This window comes from Balaenoptera borealis (assembly GCF_965194805.1).
Source record: "Balaenoptera borealis genome assembly, chromosome: 2".
In the NCBI taxonomy this organism is placed as follows: Eukaryota; Metazoa; Chordata; class Mammalia; order Artiodactyla; family Balaenopteridae; genus Balaenoptera; species Balaenoptera borealis.
Genome location: NC_138867.1, coordinates 56,170,454 through 56,197,230, shown reverse-complemented (window position 1 = coordinate 56,197,230; position 26,777 = coordinate 56,170,454). Strand labels below are relative to the sequence as shown.

At 42.6% G+C, this 26,777-nt stretch overlaps 1 protein-coding gene across 2 annotated transcripts in view; it reads right to left on the bottom strand.

The window, feature by feature from the left end:
• The window catches only part of PIK3R1 (phosphoinositide-3-kinase regulatory subunit 1), an 85,249-nt gene extending 60,340 nt beyond the window's left edge, over nt 1-24,909 (bottom strand). The window contains exons 1-2 of one of the 2 annotated variants that reach the window (XM_082373523.1): nt 24,753-24,909; nt 13,159-13,878 (exon numbers count right to left, since the gene is read on the bottom strand). In XM_082373523.1, the coding sequence (XP_082229649.1) occupies nt 13,159-13,492 (334 nt within the window). In that variant the 5' untranslated portion in view covers nt 13,493-13,878; nt 24,753-24,909. Of the gene's footprint in view, nt 1-13,158; nt 13,879-23,805; nt 23,830-24,752 lie in introns of those variants that run through there. The other variant, XM_082373524.1, reaches the window with a different exon arrangement.
• Nucleotides 24,910-26,777: the final 1,868 nt, after the last annotated feature.

Here is a 26,777-nt window from a genome sequence, read left to right as displayed (position 1 = left end):
ATTTCCTTTTCTTAGGAAATTATACATGAATGTGAGACAACATAATCTGAAGACTACTATATTTGCTAGGATATAAAATTTAGAACATTTCAAAATGTGAAATAAACACAGCATCTGACACTGGCAAAAGATGGTCCCTTAGGGATCCAGTGAATCAAGAGACGCTGAAGCAAAAGCATTGGCTATATTTTAAATTGTTCTAGAAAATAGATTGAGCAGGGGTTGCCTGAGAGGTGGGAGTGACAGTGGTCTTGTATTTTGGAAAAAGATCATTGTGAAACTGACCCCATCCTTCTCTTCTAGAGTATATGAAAGGCAACTAGCCTCACAGCTAGACTATAACTAACCACCCCCCGCAAAATAAACTCACAAATATTTTCACTCTTATAGTTAAAGAATATAAATTACTGAAAATAAAGGGACGTAATAACTAGGTGGGAATTCACCAAAAGCAGTTCAAGGGATGAAAATAGTTAACTGGTGATAATTGGCTTATGTGACCACACTGCCTTTAGATAAGAAGAGGTCTCAGTCCACTGCAAAGGCTCAGGAAGCTGGTAAAGAAAACAAGAGTAAATATTTTGTGCATCTTGTGAAACTCTTCCTTAATTCAGGCCAAAGTTAGACGATTCTAATCACAGAAGAGCTGGATAGATGTGGTCTGACAAGAAACGGAGTTTTAACCTAAACAACTGTAAATTTTATGTTCCAATATGTTTAAACTTCCTCTAAATGTTAAAGCCAACCAGGTTTCTCAAGTTTCCCTTCAGGGGAAGATTAGACCACAAATGACAGTTACAATATAACTGTGTATGTATCTACAAACAATGTTCGCTAGTAAAGGAGCAAGTTAGAGCTAGCTTTCAATCCTTTCAAGCCTCCTTTAGTGAAGTAGCAAATCAATTATATTTCCACAATTAACTCAATGATGACTTTTCTATATTGCCTTATATACTGTACTAGCAGATAGATGTTTACATAAACATTATCTATATAAATGTTATTATATATAAACATATTTATATAAATTATATAACTTTATATAATAATGTATTTAATATATAATCATTTATATCTTATATAAATGATTTTATATTAATGTCATACCATGTTATAAATTTATGTTTTCATATATATATATATATATATATATATATAAGCATTTTGAGAAGCACTAGCCAAGTGAGCGCTAACTTGAAGGTTAATATTTTAACCATTTAATAAGCCCCATAGCTTCCAACCTGCCAAGGGAAGGAACTGTCCCTTAAAACTAATCACCTCTTCCCAGCCTGTTCTGATGAGGTTCTTTTGCTGGAAGCAAGAATAACTCACGCATCTGTTTCGTTCTCTTTAGATTTTCTTGGGTCTATTGCCTGAGAGTGGGAAAATCTGGTTGTTTAACTCATTTTTTTACATATCAGGCCGCTTCATAGGTCACTGGCAAGCCAGGGGATGATCTGCCCTCCTGGCTAACAGACTGTGGCCAGAAATACAGTAGTGTCGCACAGCACGAACATGACCACCCAAGGGCCCTTCCACTGTATCACACTGTTGCTTAAGAATGCTGGGTCAAAAGTCACATGGTTGAGGTCAAATCCCAACTCCTGCCTGAGTTGTGTGACCATGGGCCATCATCTAACTAAGCTTTAATCTCTTTATCTTTACAACAAATATAATAATAGTAAGGCCAATGTCATACAGTTCTAATGAAAATTAACAAGTTAATGTAGCAAAATGTTAGCATAGCATCTGACACAAAACTAGTATTTGTTGGACGCACAAATATAGGTAGGTATAAATTCAGTTTTATATTTATTTATGTATATATATGTTCATATATGTATTTCTGTAAATTTTCATACATAGTAATAGTATTGACATTCCTCACGTCAATAATAATTTTACCCTTTGTTGTCTGTTTTTTGGAATATGCCTTGTATTTCTAGGTATTTGGAAAATATATAACTTACAGTTTTATTCTATTCTTTAAGTTAATCAAAATGAATTCATTTTTAACCTATGCCTTTCTAATTACAAAGCTTAACAATGAAACGGCAATTTTGAAGTTCACCCATGTGACATGAGAAGTTGAATATATCTCACTGAGCTCTTGCTTATCAGAGAACGCCTCTCAATTCCTTCCACATGATATATAAGGAAGCAACACATTAAGGTCTTGAGTCACCTTCTTTCTTCCTCAAAACTCTGCATCCTCCATCTTTTGGCATTTACTGCTACAAAAGAGAAGGAAGCCTGAATTTTGTTCCTTGATAGTTAACCAGATATTTTGGAAAGATGTTTAATAGCATTCTTATAATTTAAAAAAAAAAATTTCCAAAACATATCTAGAGGTGGCCTTTCATTGATTTCATCTAAACAATGTGAACAACACTTTCAAATGTGCACAAAATGCATGCATGCTTATTTTTAAAATGTTTGTTCTTTTTCATTTGATATGACTTATTACTCATTTATCAACACTGAAAATTCCCATGTTATACCTTCTTACTATGTATCTACAATCTTCTCTTTCATTTTTATCTCTTTTCTCTTTCGATTCTGGAAGAGCTTTGAGTTTCTCCTCCACAACATTAATTTTATTTTCAGCTGTGTTAATTCTACTCTTTATTGCCTCTCCTATGGATTTTAATGTGCTATACTGCATTCTTAATTTCTTTACAATCTTTTTTTTTTTTTTTAATGGTTCCACTCCCATTTCATCCCATCCAGTTCTTTTCAGCTCATAATCATCTACTTTCTGCCCCTCTTTCATTTGGGCCATTGCTGGAGGTCTATTCTTCCCTCAAATCTTTGATACAATCTCTCCTTTCCTTTACAGAGCAATGTTTTTCAGTAGGCACAGCTATTTTTTTTTTTTCCCCCTGTTTATTGATCACTATACAGGGAGATATCTGCCCGGACCTGGTGTTTGCTCTGAGCTACTCTTGATCCACGTGGGTGCTGGCTTCAGACCAAGAGTTGGTAGGCAGGTTGAGATGAACAGTTCTCAGGCCAATTTCCAATGTGATTTTCATTTCAATACAGTTTTGCTGAAAGCAAACCTTCTCCTACCTTTACTGCCAGGCTCTGAATGATGGAGGACTCAAACAATATTGAAACCCTCAGGAAACACAGGTCTAACTCTACCCCACCTCCAACACTTTGCTTTTGTGGAGTAAGATTCTCAAGAGGTAACAGTATTAATAAAGCTCCTACCCCACCCTCCCAGCTCTGCCTGGTTATTTTCTGAGTTATGACCTTCCACTGAATAAAAAGGCACTGTTGGGGAGATTAGAAAGAGGAAGGGAAGAGCATTCTGGGGACAGCTGCTAGGCTCTTTCTGAATTACAGGCAGAGTTGGGGAGGACGTGTCTCTGCCTACCTATTTTTAGGTGGTCAAAACTTATTCTGCCTGTGTTTTTAAACCCAGGTCCATTTGGTTTACAGTAGACATTTCTCCTGCTAGTTCTAGTTTTTATAACTGTTTAGAATGTAAGGACTTTTCTCTACTTTCTTAGAGACTCTAGTGAGAAGTGTGTCAGGGCTACCTTTTTAAATCAGACCTTTTTAAATCAGGAAACTTTTAAATAAGTTTCTTTTTTAACTGGGGGGAAAAAAAAAACAACGATAAAAAATAAAAGCATCCAAGAATTTTTACTGGCACTCGTGTCCTTGGAGAGACTCTCTCTGTGCAATGTCACAGTGTCCTTTTAAGTTAAACACCTAGGATTAAATTCACCTGTGCCTTTCACTTGCCCTCATCTACCCTCTTGTCCTTGGAATTCAGGTAACAGAAACACAATGTTTATGTTATAAACTTGGCAGTGACTAACTTTCCTGAGAAATAAAGTTTGACATTCAATGGAATTTAGTCATTTAGCCAAACTTTAAAAATGGCGTTTACTGCTAATTTTGACAGAACTCAGGTACAAGACTTCAGATTCATTTGAGTCCACCTCAGATTTCTTATACATAGGGATTTTAAGCAGCTGCTGTCCACGTGCCAAAACACATAATTTTTATGCTGGATATCCTCAGCTTTTGGCTTTTAAGAATCAAGGAATAACCTGCTCAATTTTAATCAAAATGATTTAATTATGAATCAGAAGTAAGAAAATATGAAGCTCAGGGAAACATTTGAAGCAGACATTTAACTTCTTCAAAAATAACAGAAATGGAAGGAAAATCACTTATCAATGGTACATAACTTTTGAGTATTTGATCAAGGTGTATTTGAGAAAAACTGCACATACACACATATAACCCCAAACTTTGTCTCAGGTTCATGGCCTCATCAGTCTCTTTGTAACTCAACTCTTTCATATATTTAGCAGACATAAGAAAATGCTATAAGTTGTAGGTAAAACAAGATAATTTGTGTGATGGTATGAATGTAACAGCCAATGAAACTTAACAGATAAAACAGACATAATTACAGACCACCCAAAAAGCAGAAAATAGCTGGTTCCTTCAGTTACTGATAACTTCACAAAGGACTGCTTAACAAGACCCACACGACTGCCTGCTGGAGTGTTCTTGAACACTCTGAATGCTCCTCCGAGGGGGCCCCTCCTTTTTAAATATTTACACAATCGTTTGAGCTTTAGTTTCTTAATCTGGAAAATGGTTATGATGCCATATTTGCAGGGTGGCTGTAAGGATCAAATGAAAAATGTCTTTAAAATGCTGAGCAGAATGCTTGGCAAATAGTAAGTCAGCAAATTTTTAGGGTATATTTGGAAAAAGCCATTTTCAATATTTAAATAGACCCATGGGGAAACATGGGAAAATGACTCTAATATATACTTCGATATGTTCTAACCAAATTCATTACATCTCGTTCCTTGGTACTTTGTAGATAATCACGATTGTTTAGCAATAAAGTCACATCTTGCTCAAACTTCTTTGAACCTGTCTCCTTTGAAAATGGAAAATTTACTTTTTGCTCCCTGAAAAAACATGGTAAGACCTAAGTAAGCCATGTTGTAAAATACTCGGAAATTATAAATTAATAATGATACAAATATTCAACTACGTTTCTATAGTTAAGAACAGGAATAGAAAGATATTTCAAATGAACTATTTACTGATAAAGAAGCAACATTCTTAAACATCAGAAAATTTTTAAACAGGATAAAAAATAAAGCCAGCAGTGTTTAATGCGGATTCACAATAGATTATCTTATGAACAACCTCAAGTCATTTTGCAAATTGCATTTTCCAAAACCCAGTAGCAAGCTGGAACCAACGCTGACTGTCTCTCGCTGTCACGGTGGTACCTCGTGCAGTCTGAAGGCACTATGGCAGTTTTGCTCCTTAGGGTAAAGTTTGGAATATAACACTGACCACCCAACAGTCCCTCTGGCTTTACAATGCAGACTCACATAACGCCTCTGCTAATGCGTTATCTCTTGGGTACATATTTTAACACTGCTATCACATAAATTTGAAGAGGTCTGAATAAACAAATCTTTATAACCTGAATAGGCAAATGTTAAAAACATCACCTTCTATCTGCCTTGGAAAATTTAAGAAAAAAACCACTAGAAAAATCCCTAGGAACTCTGAGGACATATCATGTCAACAAATGTAGCTATGCCACACGGACACAGTCCAAGGGAGGCATTCCATCAATGTCTTTGAATTCGCTGATAAACTGCAATGTGTAAAATGGGAAGAATCTCAAATCAATTTTGATGTCAGCAACTGCTGAGTGCCCACCAACAGAGTTAGAGCATAAACTCTCACACTTGGTGAAACAGATCTTAAAATCATACAGTATGGAGGTTTGCAAAAACTTGGTACCAATTTGGCGCTTTCATTAGCAACAATCCTGTATCATCCCAAGGACCAACCTCCAATCAGATCTTACAGTGAGGTCATGTGAGCACATCTGCCCAACCATCCTTGCTTATTTCTCTGAGTTCCTTCCTTATTTTCCCTTCTAGCTTCTGGGTTGCACTACTGGGGAAACACTACTAGTGAGAACTTATACTTTCTGGGTTTTGTTTCTCCAACAATTCTTATGAGTAGGAATGGAGAAACTTTTACTGATCGAGTGTCAGTAAGAGGTTAAAATGAAAATACAGCCAGAATTCAGAAGACACAGCGTCTACTTCTTGTTTTCAAAGTAGAGAACACTGGGATTAGAAGGGTTATGGAATTTACAGAAAGCAAAGCAGAGTGGAATTTCTGATTCAAATAATATACCACAGGGATTTATATTTCACTTATGCCTACATCTTTACCATCTTGGATATCAGATTTGATCATCCAATTACAAATAGTCTTCTATAATACAGTGTAATAAACTCACAGTGGGAACTTCAATATGCATCAAATTGTGATAGGACAGGAGAATCTATAGGCATTGCACAATACAAGCTATCAACTGAGAAGAGATAAATAGATGAATACAAACACCCCCAAGCAAGAAACAGAACAGAGAAGTTATTCCTGAAAATGACAGCCATACTTTAGGTGGCATAAAGCCACTAGGACAAAGTTCTCCATGCAAAATTAAACAGAAAGATCTGCTGCTCGTTTGTTTTGTTTTTAATTGCAAGTTATATTTCATCAGAACATTTTTTAAATGTACAGTGTATGGAATTATTGTAGCAGAAGCAAAATATCACGGTCTTTTACATAAATTAGTAAGTAGGAATGATGCATTTATAAAGTATTCTGACAACATTTCGTTAAACTTTATATTTTAGGGAAACTGTACCCAAGTAATTAAAATACAGTCAATTTCTAATTCGCTTTGACCTCCTCTATTTAGATTAGTTTATTGAAACTGAAAACACTGTTTTGATACTGAATGCTATAAACTCAATCAAGACCTCAAAAATTAAGATATAATCCATCATGCAATTATCCTTCTCATTTCTAGTTAAAATACCAAGTTATTTTCTCCTATTTTAGCCTTCAAACCAATTTTACGTCCTTCCTCATGGAAATTTGTTAGCAACAAAGACACAAATATGCAACAGCCAGCTGTACTGCTAACATCTGCTTTCTTTTACTAAGAAAAACATGGATATGTAAATGGCATCTAATACTTGGTATTCTTATTTGCCAGAGGTACCAGATTCTCCCCTTTTTGGAAGCTACTTAGCATATAAGGCGCCATTTGTTGTTGGATTTCAGAATTTTGAACATTTATTTTCTCAAACCCTGACTTAGTGGAGAAGTGTTTGTTTATCAGAATTTTGCCTGTTTTAGACAAAGATGCATTCACCTACAAACAAGGGAAGACCGACTTCAAAGTTATCAAAGGATCTATTGACAACTAAGCTAAAAAGTTAAAAATAGAAACACTTTTAACATACAGAATTCTACTTTCATGACAAAGAAAACTGTATTAGAACATCAACATTACCTTGGTTGCTAGTAAACAAAATAGGATCACTCCACTTACACAGCTCCTGCTCGAATCAGAAGTGTGAGGGCTTTATTTAGGTTATACAGATAGGGACATTGGACCCTTTACCCATTTTGGAAAAAAGAACACAGAATGAAATCTCTAGAGCCAGCAGCTTTAATGAAAGCCTCTGAACATATATCTCACTTAAGTAAAAAAATATATATAATTTGCATACTACAGCTGTGATCCTAAATGACACATGCCATGGTAGCCTGGCAGAAAAGCTTTTCCTCAAATAATGTCTTATCTGTAACCCTGAACTTAGCTGTCACTGCAGCTCCAGGAAAGAGAGAATCAAATCCTTCCTGTCTAATAACAGACTGGAGGAGGGAGGGAGGAGTCCTCTCCTCTCTGGGAGACAAGGGGACCTTCCTGCCCATCCCACCTCTGGGCACCCTGTAAATTTCTAACATGGCTGGGCCAGCTCAGGGCAGAACCTTCCTGCTAAAAAGCAGCAAAGGCGAGAATACTTTCTCTTCTTGTCAATTACCTCTTCAAATAACTGTGGATATGGGAATTGTTTATTAGGGTTACTTTCTCCTTCACATTTCTGGGGAAACAAAATAATTAAATTTAAAATTAACAGGGAAAACGTCTTAAAAATCAAGAATTTAGTAAGAAGAATAGAAACGCTGGTGCTCCTGAGAGGGAGAACTCTGGTATAATATGTAACCAAATGTCTGAGTGATACAGTCTGTCATAAGAGAACTGGTTAGGCTCACCTGATTTTATCAAAAATGATTACCACATTTGTTTTTTTCAGGCCTGCTCTTTCATCAATTATATTGATGACATCTTTCAGATGTCACTTCCTACTAAAACACAAAGGGCAAACACTTACATGCTGGGAATTTCCTGGCAGTCCAGTGGTTAGGACTCAGCTCTTTCACTGCAGGGGCCCGGGTTCAATCCCTGGTCGGGGAACTAAGACCCTGAAAGCCTCGCTGTGTGGCCCAAAAGAAAAACAAACAAACAAAACTCCCAAAACAAACAAACAAAAAACAGGTATATGTTTAAAATCTCTACTGTTCTGATTAATTTTTCTGGTGGGTCAGAAATTAAAGACAGGAGTCCAAGGCCCTGATCTTCAAATATCCTGCAACCAGGCCTGCTTGCTCCCCAAAACACAGTGATCGATGAAAAACAGGGAGTCAGCACCAAAGTCAGAGATCTCACCCCATCACTGGGGGCGGTTAACCACAGTCCTCCCACTTCACAGCAAAGTCTCACTTAAGCAGGAGAAAAGGTGAGGAAAGTTATGACACGGCAGCTTCTGAACTAAAACAGAATTCATAAAGGCAGGAATTCGTGAAGCAAAGCAAACTACTTTCACAGGTACTATTTCTGTGAGTCACAGCAGTACTTTCCGACCAGAGGGCTCAGCAAAGGTGTACAATTTGGGATCGGGTCACCATCCTCTGCGACCTCTGTACAGTGTAGTCAATTTACGTGATTTATTACAGCCTTGCTTTCTAGACAGGGGGCGACAACCGTGGAGGGACACTCAAATGCTGAGTGTGAGAAATGGAAAAATCACGTGGCTGGGGAGACCGTGAAAGCAAACACAAGCTGCAAGCTTTTCTCTTTTTCTGTTTAGAAGGAATTTTGATCAAAGTTTAAAACAGCCCACACCAAATGTGTGCTTTATGTTTTATATGTAGGACCAGCTGGGACCCACTGTCAGGGTCCAGAGTGGGAGCTGGGGGAGGGGTGTGCAGATGGGGGATGGAAGCGGGGATGAACTCAGATTCCTAAGTGATCTCTCAAGCTAGCAGATTTCAACATCCTATACAAACTGACGTGGTCATGGAATCTCACTAGTCTAAATATTCTGGATTAGTGTGACTTTAATCAAAGGATCTCAAAATACTGTCTCAAGAAATAGCCCCACTGGACAGCTTACTTATAAAAGGAATACAGTTTGATTCTCTTATCCCTAAATCCCCACTTCCATCAGCTCATTTCCCTGTGTCAGGGGAAATATGGAAGCACCGCTGAATGCAGAAAGAGCAGGAGGATGGCCTTTCAAGAGCTCGCCTCCCCTAAGGAGCATGTACCACCCATTGTGCACCCCCATCACACCGTTCGCCTGCACCAGACGGGGAAGAGGTTCTCTCCAAAGAAGGTAAAACGGGGCTTTACTGGGTTGTGGGAAAATGAAATGTGATGCTCATATCTGTGATTTTAGCTTCCATGCAAAGAGGAGATAAAAGAGGGGGAGGGACAGCATAAAATCTGTGCCCGAGGGCACGTGCTGATCTTGACACGTGTTCTATTAACTTTGCTTAAGTGGCTGACAGAGTACACTCTCAGCTCAACATGCTTTCCCACCCGCAGAACTACCAGTCCTAGGAAATGGGGTAAAAAATAACAGCTTTGGAGACACAGCATGCGACGGTCAAGGCCAGGTCAAGATTCCTCAGATGTGAATGATGTGAATAACAATAAACCATGATGTTTAAAAACAGAATGGGCTGTTACGGCCGTGTGCCTGCACGTGACATACCAAGCACGTGGCTCACTTCCAGAGTCACGTGGGATGTGAAACAGCTGGATGGTGCGTTTCCACAGCAAGCATCTGTCCACTTGCTAAGCACCTACGATGCTGTTCTAGGTACTTGGGATAACGGAGAGACATCCAAGACCCCTGCCCTCACAGGGCTTACAATCTACCAGAGGGAACAGATAATAAACGAACAATGTGGTACGTAAATTCTAGAGTAGGTTAGATAATAAATGCTTTGCAAAAGCAGAAGGGCAGGCTGTACGTGAAACGAGATGAGCAGAGCCAGCCTCCTTGAGAAGAAAGCTTTAAGCAAAGAGTGGAGGGTGGGTCAGCTAAGAGGATGGCTGAGGAAGAACTGTCCAAGCAGAGGCCCGAGGTGGGAGTGGAGCCGGAAAGGGCATCAGAGGGCACGCCGTCTCTCTCGGGTCCTGACTTCATCTTTCATCCCTGCTTTCTAGCACAAGATAGGGGCTCAGTTCATATTTACTGAATGATTTAAACTCCAAGAAATACAAGATTATCCAATATACAAATTCAATCCAAACTAGGCCAGGGCTTCATAAGAAAACTGTACACAAACTGGATTGGTGGAAGGTACATTTTCCTGAGAGGAGCTGGGGGATCAGATCTTCAAATGGGTTTTTGACTCTCTTTTCCCCAAAATGTGAGACATCACAGCTTTCTTTCCAGGAACATGCAAGAAAAGCAAAAAGTGGGTTCTGTCATCAGGGGGAACTCCTCACACAGATGCTACTTGTGGGCAGAGTTTAAAGACAACGTTCTTTTAAATACAAAGAGGGAAGGTGGTGAGAAGGGCGTAAAGGTAGGTTTATCCCACGCTCATCTCAGGGGCATGCCCACTGTCCCCATAACACTCCCTCCGCAAAAGAGACCTGCATGTCACCGGGGTAACCTTCTCAATAAAATACAGTCAAACATGAAAAACAGGCTAAGTAAGGTGAGGGAGTAAAAAGGAAAAAAAGGCGAAAGAATTCAATTTCAGTAAGAAGAGAAAAGTACTATCCTTTCTCACCTTCACATAATTTGTCCCTGCAAACACTTTTCAAATAAACACACCCTCAGGCAAAAGAAATTAAAGCCCCACAGGTTCCAACAAATAAGTCTGTCCTTACAACTACTTTCCATATCAATTTGACATGCAACTAGCAGGAGCTGTTGAATTCTCATTTCATAGGAATCATATTAAAATGAGAATGCAAGATTAACATTTCTAGAAAATCTAATATTTAGTACCTCAACTCCCCACCCAACCCCCCATACTGTCTTTTCAACCTTTCAATTGCTCCTAATTTCTCATTTATATTCAGGCCTGCTCTAATACTTTAATGCACATTACCGCGGGTCTCTTTCTTAAACTCTGCTAAAATATTTCATTTTACTCTTTCTATGTATTAAAAAAAAAAAAGAAAAAGATGTTAAAAATCTCAGTTGTTACCACATTACATGAGAAAGAAAGCGTTATAAAATAGCTTAGATCCTACAAAGAGAAAATCATTTTTAAGGAAACACTTGCTTTTCCGTATACTATACCCAAATGAAAATATCAAATGCAATTTTTGTTTAGAAGCTATTTTTACAAAATCTGTTTGTCCCTAATCTTGACAAGGTACCCCTTTTAAATAATCTTTTCTAACCTGACTCAGATATTTTTATAAGTCTGTAATCTTTTGTATGCCAGGAGAAATTATATCATTTTTCCTTTTGAATTAGCCTACATATTAGGAAGTGTATCTAACTTAAAAAATCAAAAGTCAAATTAAAAATATGTAGTTTGGTAGGAAAAAACAATTATGTATATACCTCCCCTCGGCTAAGTGAAACTATGCAAGAAACACAATGGTTGACAAAATTATATAATTTTATATATATATACATATATATAAAATGACAAAATTGTATATATATTACATATATACAAAAAACTTTCAGAGTCAAGTTTTTTTGATTCATCTAGAAAAAAAACTAACTTTTGCTTTTGAACTGTCAAGTAAAACATATCACTTGAATATTATTTCTAAAGTACGGTATAATGTTTATAAAACACGTATCCCTTTTGGGTTGGGATGGGAAGAGAAAAGCTCTTGCCTTCAAGTATCCTTAGTGAGTTCTTCGACATTTATAAAATATTCCCAATTCCATTTACCCTTGCATTCTGCTTCTTCATTCCCGGTACCTCATTCATTTGTGCTAAAATAAGCCAACATTAAAGAAGACACAATAGTAACAGGATCTCTTCCAGAAATACACTGTGATGCCCACAGTCAGTTTTACTTGACACATACCACCGCAGTTGAGTCCACCCATTTGAAACACATCTTTCCATGCCTTTCTCATTCTCTGGGGAAAAGATTATACAGGGGGAAGGAACAATGCTTGAGATTTACCAGTGAAGAAATGAATGATTTGACAAGGCTGTTAACAGCAAAGCGGAGTAAAAGGCTTGCCTCTGTGTGAAACTGAACAGAAGAAATACCTTAAGGAACAGCTGTACTCAGAGCTGAAGTGGGGACCATCTCCAATGAACAATGAGTGGGTTTCGGATCAAGGTGTTTTCCATTTGAGAAAAATATTCAGTGATTTTTTTCTTTTTTTTTTTCTCATGAAGGCCAAGCACACTATTGGCATTAATGCTACAGATGACACTACCCAGGCAGGAAGAGGACTCCCTGTGCATCTACACTAACTACAGGATAGAGTTTCAGCGTCAGCCAGTATTCCTGGAGAGGAAACCAAGAGGTAGACACCAGATTATAAAAACAATGGTTTCTTCTCCGTTGAGTTCTGTGGTCATTTTATTACTCTCTCCATTTTCCATGCAGATCATATTAATGTTAAATATACTTACATCAGACTTACCCTCTACTTTCCCAAAATGATTACTTAGGTATATAATACCAGTTACAAGAATAAGAATGCAAAAGGTGTTTAATTCCATGGCAACTCTAATAACAGTGTTGAGAGACACTAGCTGAAAAGGTTCTCAGATATCATCACCCTAGTTTTATAACAACTCTCCACCCCACAAACACAAATTTCTAGCCATGTAATGATTGACCAAACTTTCATGCACCATACATAAATTCAGGTAAAGTTGCCAAAACAACTTCTGCCCAGAGCGTTTCAGCCCAGCTCAACCAACGTGAGACTTTTCCTTTAAAAAAAAAAAAAAAAAAGAGTCATGAAGCAATCACTCATCAATACTGACCTTGTTGCTCACTGTCTGCTTCAGTTTTTGAAGAACCTGGTGCAACAGGAAGGGGTCGAGGTGGCCGGGGCTTTGGTGTGGGCGGTGAGATCTTTTTCCTTCCAATGTATTCTACGTAAGTTCCCGGAAAGTCCCCCCTCTCCCCCGTGGTCTCGTTATAGCCATTTAACCAGCCGATTTCTTCAGGCCTGGCTTCTTGTCCATCACTGAATCCAAGAGCTACTAAGGACCCTTTATTCACAGTCAGTACGTCCCCCAAGTGCAAGTCAATGTCTTCTTCCCGCTCCTTTTTATAGTCGTACAGCGCCCTGTACTGGTACCCCTCGGCACTCATGGCTGCAGACCTGCGACCATGCGACAGCTGAGGCCGGCTGCACGCTGCAGTCTAACCTGACGTTTCTATGGAAAGTGAATTCAGAGAGTGTGTTAAGATTCCTAATACACGTCCAGCAGGGGATAAAGGATAACTCTCCAAAGGTTTAAGAGGAGAGGTGATTGGCCATCCGGCCGTCCATCTGTCCTCCATCAAGGGTGTGACTGAAGTCAGGGCTCACTTCCTCTGTGGCCGCAGTCTTCCCACCGGCTTCCTTTTCAGCAACTCGTCAACACATTGACTCGGGGCTGACTCTCCCTTCGAGGCCCGATCCTTTCTGACACTCTTGTCACACTATCCATCTGTCATCTGATTTGACTATGGCACACACCACACGCGAGCTGCACCTAGCAAAGGGAAAACAAGACTTATGAATCAACGGCACACTTGGCCATCTGTGTGAATCTGAATTTCGACTTCCATTCAACAAGTACTTAATCAACCTGGCAGACATACACAGGCCAGTATGCTTTTGCTAGACATGGTATACACAACAAAGATTAGTGAGGCAGGCAGTCCCCGCCTTCTAAGAACACTCGGCAAGGTGGGAGGGATGCTGGCATGTGGCAACATCTCAGAGATAAGACAGGACACAAGGAACTATAACACTAGGTAAATGTCATAAGAGAGCAGAGACTGAACGCTAGGGAGTTCAAACAAGGGAGAGACCACATCTCACTGCAGGCATCTGAAGACAGAAGAGAACGTGTGGCATGATCTTAGGTACAGGTGTGATGAAGCACATGTCATATTCTGGGAAGATGTAGAACAGGCAGACCAGTATGTGTGAAGCCAAAGAGGGAACATCACATCCGGGTTAGAAAGATAAGCAGGGGTTGTATAACAAACATCAAACACGCCCGTGTCGAGTTTATGAGTGATGTAATCTACAATGGGGAGCTGGAAAAAGGCTTGGAGAGAGGGGAACAACAAGACCAGAGCGGCACTTGAAGAACCTCAATCCAATCCTGGTGCGTGGAAGGGACTGGCGTAGGGACAGAAGAGGAAAGCCATGAAAGGTGTTTTGCAGCCATCTGGGCAAGTGGCCATGAAGGCGTGAACCAAAGTGGCAGCAGAAGGTACGGAAAGGGGAGGACTGAAGTAAGGGAGAAAGAAGCATGTGTGGGACGTGGCAATGCTGAAAAATGGATCAAGAAAGAGAGAAGCACATGGTACTGGGTACTGGATCCTGGTTGGGGAGATGGACAGACTGCAGCATATGAGAAACAGAGGATGGCAGAGAAGCCAAGAGGAAGGGGCTCTTCCCAGGCTGGAGGGCTGAGCCAAGGTTCAAGGTACTAGCTGACTGCTGGACCTTAAAGATCATCCACTCGGCCAGCTATTTTAGAATTCATTTCTGCATGACCTGAGATAATCAAAGAGATACACTGACCTGTGTGTCTGTTTAGCAACATATTAGTATTTTTAAGCCAAAGAAATAAAGACACAAAACTCAGTACATAATAGCAGAGCATAGGTCATTTTGTTGGTACCTTACAAGCAAAAAAGTAAAATAGGAAGTATAAATTGTACAGAAAATACAAGTACAAAATAAAAAGGAAAAACTTCTCTCTCTCTCGCACTTTCTCCTTTATCCCAAAGTTGATTACTATTTTAATTTTATATTGATTCCTTTCTTAAAAAGCAATAAAAATGATATATATTTTTAAAAAAAGAAGAAGAAAAAGAAAGAAAGAGAGAAGCAAAAGGTGCCTGATCCTGAGTTCACAAGAAGAATGTAGCTACCGATATCAGGCAAAGGGAAGCCAGGAGGCCTGATGGGCTAATGGTGATGTTGGGCATCCAAATGCAAGCGTGGGTCGTTGAAAACCTGGTCTGTGATTCAGGAGAGGAAACACACCTGAGGTTTGGTAATCAGCCGCAAATAAGGCAAGGCCAAGCTCAATGGCATGAAGGAACTCAGAGGAAAAACATTAAAAGTAAAAAAAAAAAAAAAAATCCAAGGACCCAACATCGAGGTTCAAGGAATGCCACTGAGAAGTGAAAGTCAAGGTCTGAAGACAATGCAATGTCCTGGAAACAAGGGATAAGAAAGAGGGTTCAGGTAGGAAGAGGTGATCTCTAAGACTAAATCCTGCAGAGGCCTCTGGAAGTGGGAAACAGGCAGGGCTAGGTCATCTGGGGCTTTTGTCCATAGTGGAATCATCACGGGCTTGAGAAAGCCCACTCTAGTCTAGTAGTATTGGGGATAGTAACCAGAGTTTAAGGAGCTAAGGAATAAAGAGAAAGTAGAGATGGCTGCTGCAGATCACTCTGTGAAGATAGCTCAGTGGAGGGGGAAACGGAAATGCAAGTTTTTTCTTTTTTTTTTTTTTTTAACTAGGAGAGGCAGAGGGCTTAGAGAGTCAGAGGCTCTTTAAGTTAGAGAGGCAGTAAGGCAGCTTGGATAGCCGCTAGAACAGTAGAGAACAATGTGCACACGGACACACTATGCGCTCCGTTCATTTCTCCACGTTATCTTTGTTAGAAAGAGGAAAAGCAAACTAAAGGTTTCAGTTAAGCTGGCTGAACAATAAAGCAATAAAAACAATAGCCTCACAATTTCGGTGTGCTATGTCAAAGAGAGCTTTTATAAGTTTTCAAGAATGGAGCCCTTTAGAAGTTTATTATTATAGGCACTCTGCGGTGTAGGCATCTTAAGAAGCAAATCTAATCACAGATTAATTGTTATGCTGGCATTCAGAAGTGTAAAGTATTCAACTTTACATGGCTAAAGCCTCTTAGCTGTAATACAATAACGCTCTTAGAAGAGCTACATATTAAAAGAAGGAAAAACAAACACTGGAGATCTTTGTGTAGCAAGAATATTAATTTGCAGTAGTATTCTACTTTGTATTTCAGTTGGCAGAGAAAAAAAATTAAAGCAGCAAGTAGAGCATATGAGAAAAATAAACTATGTTATGTTTGAAGACAGCCTCTCCTTTTGCTAGATCCAGAATCAAATTAAATATTCACTGCATAAATTCACAAGAAAATGTAGAACTAGCAAATCCCATTTTTAGTACTAATGTACTGTTACAAATGAGACACAGAACATGAAAATTTACATATCCCTAAATGCCTGGAAACCAGGCAATATGCCTGAGAATAATTTAATTCCTCCAAATCTGCCTTGAAATTTTTGTTAGCTTTTCCTGGCAATGTATGTTTTTTTGGAAAAAAAAAATCCTCAACTAGTAGGCTGGGTAGATCTTTCCGGCAGCTGCTGTCTATGGCTTCCTCTATTTCAACAACCCAGGAGGCCAGTTTGGTGAGATTCTTAACAGAATAGGGAGTATAATAATTCCTCTCTCTCCCTCCTACTCTGTCCCCCTCAATTCCTCCTCTCCCCGCTACACGGCTCTCAGCATCTGCCAAGCCCTGCTCATGGCACACCTATGTAGCTATGCATGTCCCTCACCAGGGGACGCTGCAGTAAGAAAAGATCCAGGTCTGCTCAAGGTTTTACAAACCTAAGAACTGTGTTTACATTGGCCTGAGGCTAAATCCCTGCAAGGAGACAAAGAACCCTGAGGAACCCGAAGACTTTAGCAAGACCAGACTTTAGAGTAACAATTCCCGCCATAGATGCCGGAGATCTACCTGTCTCTACAAAGTCCCCCTCCCTCACCGTTTGTAAGAACCACCTTACTTTCTGTGCAGAAGAATCCTGTGCAGAACTCTGGGCCCTCAACTGACCAAGAGAACCCCAGATCTTCTATGACTCTTGGACCATAAGCAGCACACACCACTCTTATCTTCCGGGACTCCACCGTCAAGGCCGGGAAGACCAATCCAAACAGTCCAAGGTCAGCCATGATTCGGTGCCAATTAAGAGGGAGCGCTGACTAGCCATGGGGTGGTGAGTGGAGCGCATCCCATGGGGAGGTGCAGAGAGGCCTCGGCTAGAGGGAGGAGGAGGGCGGCCCTCCCCTGCTGCACACTGTACACTTTCTCCTGACGGCCATGCCCATTTTAATGGCTGCCACTGTTGTCGTCACCAAATACTGGAAGCTATAGGTGTATTAACCCATTCAATCGTCACCATCGAATATTCAGTGGGAGCTATAGGTGTATTAACGTGTTCAATACTCAAGGTAACCAAGAGATGGGTACTATCAACATTCTCACTTTACATAGGAGGAAAACGAGGTGTGGAGAGTTTAGCATCTTGGCTGTGATATCTCGGCCATGAGAACACTCACCAAGGGCGAGGTGTAACTAGAGTTCAGATCCAGGCAGTCTGGCTCCAGAGCCACCACTTTTAACACCTTAGAACCTACTGCCCAAACTCAGCTGGCTCGGATGCCCCAGGGCGGCCCAGATATGTCCATGGGGTCAACGGTGCAGATTCCCTGCTCGCACACTCTGACCTCTCAGATTTATCTTGAAGGTCTGCTTGTTGCTCTCTGTGACAGTGGCCTTACCGACAGTGCTTGTGGCTCTTTCACAAAAACACCTGCACAAAAAGAAGCCATTATAACTCAGCAGGCGTGCCCTCAGTCTGAGACTTAGCAACTTGGACCACGCAGATTTTCTTCCAAAGAGACTTCATTAAGATGCATCCTTGCTGGGGCTTTCCTGGTGGCACAGTGGTTGAGAGTCTGCCTGCCAATGCAGGGGACACGGGTTCGAGCCCTGGTCTGGGAGGCTCCCACATGCCGCGGAGCAACTGGGCCCGTGAGCCACAACTACTGAGCCTGCGTGTCTGGAGCCTGTGCTCCGCAACAAGAGAGGCCGCGACAGTGAGAGGCCTGCGCACCGCGATGAAGAGTGGCCCCCGCTCTCCGCAACTGGAGAAGGCCTTCGCATGGAAGCGAAGACCCAACACAGCCAAATATAAATAAATAAATAAATAAATAAACTTCTTAAAAAAAAAAAAAAAAGATGCATCCTTGCCAAAGAAGTCCATGAACCAGTGAATCAAAGAATACTGGGCACATCGCTTCTGGAAGGCCGCCCTCTTCTGGAATCCTGCCCATTTCTGCTCTACAAGCTTCAGCTTCTGTCACCTACATGCTTCTTGGCATCTATGCCCCCTGCTGCTACCCCAGGCCCCTCACCGCACAATTTCTAACAGCTCAGCTCCTCCCTGGGGGTGTAAGTGAAGCATCGTCCACAGTCACCAGGGCTATCACGTTTAGAGGACTGGCAAGCTCTCTTTTGTCTCACCCTCAAATTTCTCTCTCACCCACAGAGCAGAAGACCCAGCAGACCGGGGCACTGGTAGCGCCTAGATCACTCTCCTGTGATCAGTGCGGAGCCGAAACTACATGGTGCCCAGATTCACAAGCTCACCCCTCCAACCTCTTTGGCTACATACACCTGTTCATTGAAATGTTTCCAGCCAGCTTCAACAGAATTATTTCCACAGTTAAGATTTTTATATGTGGATAATCTAATGTTTTCAAATAACCAAGGCAGTTTTATGACGTATGCTCCAAGACAGTACATAACCTAAGTTACTGTAACAAAAGGTATAAAGGAGTCCTAGGAACAAATAACAAATTAACTTACTCATACAGAACATCATATGCAACAGTTCAAAAGTTCCTTCACGGGAATTATTTTGCTCCTGTCTTTCAAGCCTTTCAAAGACTGCCTGCAATACCATTACTCGGAAGACAGATTTTTCTCTCTCTGCTAAAACACCGACCAATTCCCATTCTGTTCCTCAGAATAAAGTTGTTTCTGATGCTCGACAAGGAGCAATCCATGACTTTTTAATGTACAACTGCTTGAAAGTAAATTTTCAATTTAAACCCTCTAACCCGCAGGCGTTTGGGCAAAGAACCAAACAAAATTCTTTGAAAAGTCCTCTGACTTTGTTGACTTACTCCTTCCCCTTTCACAAAGGACGGGGATTTAGCAAACTTGGTGGGGAGGCAGGAATAAAGGATGCTTTCAAATCACTTTAAATAAATCAAGAATATAACCTGATCGTGTGATTCTATCCTGCCATGAAGTCAGCAGTTTGGCCCTGGGTCCCAGCACAAAATGGACTTTCAATCCAGCTGCAAAGCTACAGAGAGGTTCCTGGGCCCCCAGACCTATAATTCACCTCTCCATCTTCAGTGTGGTAGCTCTGAGTAGGGCAAGCTCCCTAACTAAATTCACACAGCCTTTTTAAAAAACAAAATGCACAATTCATTATTTAAAACTCTTTTTACCTTTCAAAATAGTCTCCTGGAAATCATGAAAATCAAACTGAACAGCTAAAATTTCCTACTAACATAATGAATTTCAAGCTAAAATGATGGGCTCAGGGTAAAATTTTATGGGATGTTAATTTTACCTCAATTAAAACAAAATAAAATGATGGGCTCGGAGGAAGCCCCAAGCCACAGTCCTCAAGTATCTCCATTCATTTTTCAAACCAACCAGAACGTGTCCCAGGCTGCCGCGCTCAGGGCTGGGTCTGCACTCTGGGGAAGCAGGGCACCTAGGGCACAACTCCTGCCCGCAAGCCCTCTGGGGGTTGGGGATATGGGGGTGGGGGGACAGGACAAGCCCCGGTCAAACAACAAGGACACAGGGCTCTCCAGAAAGCAAGGTGATGGGATAGCGGAGCACTGCCGAGGGGCAGAGACTCAGACCCAGCTGGAGGCAGTTCTCAAGCTCAGTGGTCACCACAGGGAGGCTGTGGCTTCCAGAGCCTGAGAAACATATTCCATCACCCAGAAAAGGCCATGGGATGGACCATTCTAGTTCTCTGCATCATCACGGGGAAGAAGCCCTGAGGAGGCGGCCATGGAATGCGAGGACTAAAGCAGACAATCTAGAGTCCCCCCTCTTGTGAAAATACAATGCTACTGTGTAAAATTCTTAGCAAGAAGGTGAGTAAAGCACTGGGTTTCACACTCAAAGATGTTTGTCCCCATTGGTGCCTAAATGTTTGAACTTGGGCAAGTTACTTAAACCTCTCTGTGCCACTATTTATTACGAAGATTAAAGAAAGTTATTTATACAAAGACTGCGCTCCATGCTTGATCATTAGAGCTTAATTAACAGCAACATAGTGCTTATTAGGGGCCAGGCACACTTCTTCCAGTTTTGCATATGTCAACTCATTTAATCCTTAAAACCATCCCGGGTATGATTCTCATCTCCATTTTACAGATTGGAAAATAAGCACAGAGAAGTTAAATAATTTGCTTAAGTCACATGCCTAGTAAACCACAGCTATAGTAGGATTATTGTTACTACTATCATTACTATTAATACTGATTGCCACTTACTACCACTTATAGAATTCATTTTAAAACCAGAACATTTGCCAAGAATTTTCTTTTGCACTGCTTCTAAATGCTGCAAACTCTACTGAAAGAATCCTCAAGCTAGCCAAAATAAACCTCTCCACTGTTTCTTTAACTCCTTTTCAGAGTAAATAGATAGACAGATAAGGGCTGCTCGTGGACTTTGCCCATCTAGTCCTGAGGCAGAGGGTGGCTCTATAGAGGTCAGGGCAAAGGAGACCTGGGAGGGGCCAGGGCTGCGTGAGAGGGTGGTATGAGGCAGGGGGTGGAGTTAGGGGACAACACTCCTCTCCAGCAGGGTTTGGTGGCTGGTCCCTAGCTGCCCTCAAAGAGAAAAGGTGACAGCGCTCATGCAGTCCTCCAGGGACTGAAGGCAGCAGCGTCCTCCTGTTACAGCCCTAGATCCTGGGGCTGGGCGCCGGGGCCAGATCACTGGGGGTCCAGTGCAAAAGGAGAGGGGCAAAGCACTCCAGCCCGGCCCAGGCACCTTGCTTTCTTCACTCTCTCCACCCACTGCTGGAGTCTCCTCACTTTTGCTGGACTCCTGTGATCGCAGTACTCGCAGCACTCTCTGGGTGATGGTTAACATGAAAACTATTTTGATTGCAGGCGCCTGGGGGTACGTATTGGATTTACTTTAAGGAAAACAATGTTGGGAGGATACAATCTCCAAAGATGTTTTTATAGTAGATTTTTTTTTTTTTAAAGCAAAAGGTACACTACACTCATTCTATCCTTTCAAATAAATAAATAGACAAAACCCCTAACATCACCCAAACAGACAAGTTTAGGAGTAATTACATAGTCTATTTTCAGCTGCTTTGGCATAACGTACATGAAATGGCCTTTAATTGCCACTCTCTTAAGCAAGTAATTCCAATAAGAGAGTTGGCAGAACCATGGCAGGTAATCACATTAGGGTGTAGGTGGAGGAGACGGGGAAAAAAAATCAATAAATAGGATGAATATTTTTTAAATTAATTACAACCTAAGTTTTTTATTAAAAGCTGTTATATAATTGATATTATGCCTTCTAAGGTAAAAATGAAGTGATAATCCCTTCCTTCCATTGATAAGTAACTTCTTGTTTTCTGAGGGCTTCAGTAAGATGCTCCATTCTCTTGCCTTCACTGGCAAATCCCTGTATCCTCCAAAAGACAGAAGAGCTGTGGGGGGCCCGTCTAAATGTATAATATACTGAAAAAGGCACTTCCCTTTTTCTTCTGCATTGTGTATGCCCCAGTTGTGGGAGAATTAAAAGCAAAACACCAAATGCAAACATGATCTCAGCTTTCTATATTCTACCTGACCATGAAATCATTTTATTTTCAATGTGCTCACTGACCATCTCTCTATTCACTAAAACTCATTTTGCATATGACAAAATGCAACTCAATGAGAGCTGAACTAGAATTGTTTCTGTTTTAATGAGCATGTGGACAATCTTTCAGAGTGGATGCCTTTTTAGAATACTCCCTTGAACTACCTAAGAAAAAAAGGAGATTCTGACGAACATATTAGCCTAAGAATACGGGGCATTCATGGAAAATTTTAATTAAATATATGGGCAACACTCTTAATAACACAAAATTTGAGTAAGTGGAGCAGGCTTGCACTGAAGATACCAAAACCCTTCAAAAACTAGCTTAGGTGCACTTAACACTTCGAGCAAATAAATGCGTACTACCATCATCACTGTCAATAACCAAAATACGTATCACCTATGACTTATTGTATCACTTCTGTTTCCCAAAACCAACTTAATGTTGTGGGGATTTACTGTTCTTAATAAAGTGAAATTTAAAGAAACAGCTATGGAAAGACAATATAATTAATCAATGGGAAGTGAAATGCTTTTTCACCTTGGCTATCAGCATCACAGAGGTGAAAAGACACAGTGATACCATCATTTTACAAAAACAGATAAAACAGCAGATAGTAGTGTGTACAATGCAAATTATCTGCTATGCAACTGACAAGAACAGGTCCCAAATCAAGCTGAAAGTTAAAAAGCAAATGCACATCACACTTTGAAAGCCAGTATCAGATATATAAAACTTTCTTCCAACCACAAAAATCTATACACTTCTATGGAAAAAGTACAACTCTCTAGTTGCAATTGTCATATAAAAGCTGAAGAGGCCAGCAGTGACATAACCCAACACTTCTGCAAGGCAGAGAGCCTCCTCCACCAGCCTTTCCAGTTTAAGCCTGATTCTGAACCAAACACACCTTCCCAAACTGAAGAGGGATCCCCCGAAAAAATCGCTCAGGGTATTTTCTTTGTAATGACCAAAACACTTGCTTCCCAAAGTTTAAGAACTTTTGTTTCTAAGAAAACTATCATCTATGCTTTTTAAAAGCTGTTTATTTCAAGGCAGTGTAATCTATCAAAAAATTATGGCTAGGAGGGTGCTTTTTTTTCCTCTTCCAACAATAAAAGATGTTTGTGGCCTTCTGTGCAGAAGTCACCAAATTCCTGATGATTTGCCCCATTACTGATAGCCTGTCTCAGAAATAAACTTGTCTTCCTACTCTGACCTTTTCTAGCTAATACCTAACCATCTTTTAAAGCTGCCAAACGCAAGACAAGCTAATGAAATATTAAAAAACAAACAAACAAAAACCATTCCACATAACCCCTGGGTCACTTACTTTGTGAATGTCCCGCCTAACAACTAAAACTCCAGCCCCATCACACTGAAATGACAATCTTATGCTGCATTCAAAACCCGGAACTGCTTTATCCATTCGTACTTCGCACTGACAAAGAGGAAAAGAACTGAGAAAAAAAAAAAAAGCCCCCCAAACCCCTATCACTTCTAAAGTCACAAAACCCCCAAACAGAGTAAACTCATACTCAGATACCAACAGTGCTGCAGCTCCACCAGGGATTAACGGTATAAGTGAGACCTTTCTGATCTTAACTGCGCCCAGAGAAGCGGAAGAATTTCCCCAAATCCAGTCCACACACATTCTGCATTCAACATGTAACAGCCATTCCGCTCACACCCTTACATTTCATGATCGAATTCTGGTTACCAAAGTACATTTCTGCACTGGAGCGGTTGGCCTGAGCTTTCCTGTTCTCTTTGTCTTGTGATCTGCGGGGCAGTTTCTGCCCTTGGGAAGTGAGTGTGAGAGCTGTGGATTCCAGACAATTCCCCACGATCTTTCAGCTCGGGTTTGCACGCTCTCTCGCTCTCTCTAGCCGGCTCCATATTGCTGGGCCGGTCCCTCCAGCCTCGCCCCGCGTTACAAAAAACCTGGATTTCCGGGCTGTTCCAAGACCCCATTAAGTCTGCCTCCAACAACCTGCCCAGGCCCGGTCGGCACCACACGCCGAGTTAGGGTCCCAATGACCGGCCGCCCCGAGGCGCACTTCCCCCACCCCGGAAGAGGAGGGAGGCGAACTTCGGAGGGCGGGGGCTGGGGGCTAACTCCGGGGACCCCCGCCGCCCCGCTCGCCCCGGAGAAGGGCCCGGGCAGCGACCCGGGTGCAGCCGGAGGGCGCGGGGGAAGGCATAGCTCCTTCCTGCTAACGCAAAGGCAGCGGTCAGGGCGCTCTCCTCTGCTGAAAGGCGCCGGAAAACTGCAGCAAGGCGACAGTGGGGACCCACAGAAGCGTGAGGTGACGGAGGGGTGGCGGAAGCCCGAGTTCGCCTGCAACTCCAGGGACGAATGCGCCCGGCGGCGCGCACAACCCGCTCGGAAGAGGACTAGGGAAACGGGAGCCGCGAGGTGGCCGGGGGCACGCAGGACGCTGGCCGCGAGGAGGGCCCGCGGCTGCCCGGCGGGCGGGAGATGCCGGCGGCAGGGAGGACGGCGGCCGGCTCGCTTCCCCCGGCTCGGCTCTGCAGAAGGAGAAGCGGCTGCTGGTGACAGGAAGAGAGCGGCGGTGGCCGCGCGCGCACGCACCGCCTCCCCCTCCGGAGCACACACCCGGACCCGCTGCTGCCGCCTACCTCCCCCGCCGGCCGGCTTCCTTCCTCTGCGGGGCCCAGGCTGCAGCGGCAGCCTCTTGCGCGCACGGCTCCGATGCGCCCCTGACCAGGCTCCGACCCGCCGGTCGTTCCCGACCCAAGCTCGCCGTCTCCCGACCCGCTCCCCGCCGCCCCGGCCGCGGCCGCCGCTTCCTCCAACTCCGCTCCAGATGCTCGCGACTCCTTTCCGTGCGCCGGCAGCTCCAGCGCCCGGCGGCCGGCCCCGCCTCCGGCCCCGCCCCGCGCACCCCGCCCCCGAGCCCGCGCCAACCGGCGCCCGCGTCTCCGCCCCTCTCCGCTGGCCCCGAGCCCTCCGCCTCTGCCGTTCACTTTGCGGGCCCCCGAGCCCGGCGGCCAGCGGGGTGGAGCTCCAGCCCTGCGAACCTTTCCTGCTGCCGGGCTCGCCTTCCGCCCCCAGCCGCGGGGATGCCCTGGGCTGCCGGGCCGAGCGCTCTGGCTTTGCGCCCTCCGGGCCGGCCAGGCTGCTGCCCGCCTGCGGCCGAGCCGGCTGCCGGGCGTCTTCGAGACCAGAGGCGGCGGGTCAGGGGAAGATCGAGGACAAATTCCGACTTAGAAGCTGCGTCTCTAATCTCAGTGTCTTGAAACAAACCCCAGCCTCTTTCGAGCCCCCAGCGCCCCAGCGGAGTGGCTGGGACGGGGAGGATTCGGATTCCAGGCTCGCCAAAGCCGCGAGGCCCTGCCATTCATGGCCTCGCCAGCGCGGCCGCGGGAGTGGGCGGAAAATCCTCGCCACCCCGCGTAGCGCCTGGGGGTGAAGGAGGGGTGAAAGGGTGAACCGGAGGGACTAGCGCCCGCAGCCTGCCTAGAACTCCAGGAGCCTGGCTGGCACTGCCGCCACCGGGAGCCGGCCCGGCCCGCCAGAAGGGCAGAGTTTTATGAGGAGGGCGCACGCTGGCTGATCCCTCGCAGTCCTGAGATGACAGAGCAAATGTAGGTCGCTCAGGCAGACCGTGGCCCCTTGGTTGCTCATGGGGTCGGTGGAGGAAGCTCATGTGAATTGTACGGTTCCTTAAATTTGTTAATTTTCAAATGCACACTCTTCAGCTAGTCGTCATTATTTTAGTTGCTCAAGAAAAATCTGACGTTGATTCAAACCTTCCTCTGACAGTAGGATGGGATACCAGCACCCTCTGTTCCTCTTTCGCCCGTGAAAACATGTTGAGTCCGCTTTTTAAAAAGCTCTTCCCAGATTCCTCTCTCTGTGGTTTTGAGACCTGCACCCGCCCAGCCTACTTGCCCTAGAGCCCTTTTCCCAATTTCCTTGCAAGAATATTACTTTTTTTTTTTTTTAACCAAGCACTTAGACTTTTGTCCAACTTAGAATTTGGTGGTTTATTCCTCTGGGCGTTGGAAGTAAAGAATATCCTGAAATTTATTGACTGTCCTAAGGAAATATAATCATTCTTAAAGGTGACTCACATTCTAACGGACAAGTTAGTTCTACTTTAGGGTCTTCAGGCCCTGGCATTTTTGTTATTACAGCATATTTCTTGAAGTGGAGATACAAAAGCAGACAGATACTTGTGTTGTTTAAGAATCCACTTCATCTAAAAGTAAATATGAAGTTTACTAAGCTACATGATTCCCACCCATCCTGTGAAATGAAGGACCTCATATATTGTTTGCCTGAGATTTATAAATGAAATGAGGCGTCTCACCCTGAGATAGAGTTACTTTGATCCAGTCCAATAAGCTGAGATGTAACTGCTGTGACGTTTGCTGTATTTCCTTTAGGCTTGCGTCTGAAGAAACCTCACCAGCTGTCTCCTTTTATACACGATGAATTCCTGGAAAGACATTTATATACTGCTATAATGGGGTTCTATTCCCCCCAAACCTAAAAATAGCATGAAATCCTTAATCAAGCTTCCTTTTCTAGATAGACTTCAACAACTTATTTCCAGTATATGTTGTTTTTTCTTTAATATTTTTCTGTCATATTTGAACACATAGCGTTAAGTCCAAAGAGTGTTCCATGATAGGACA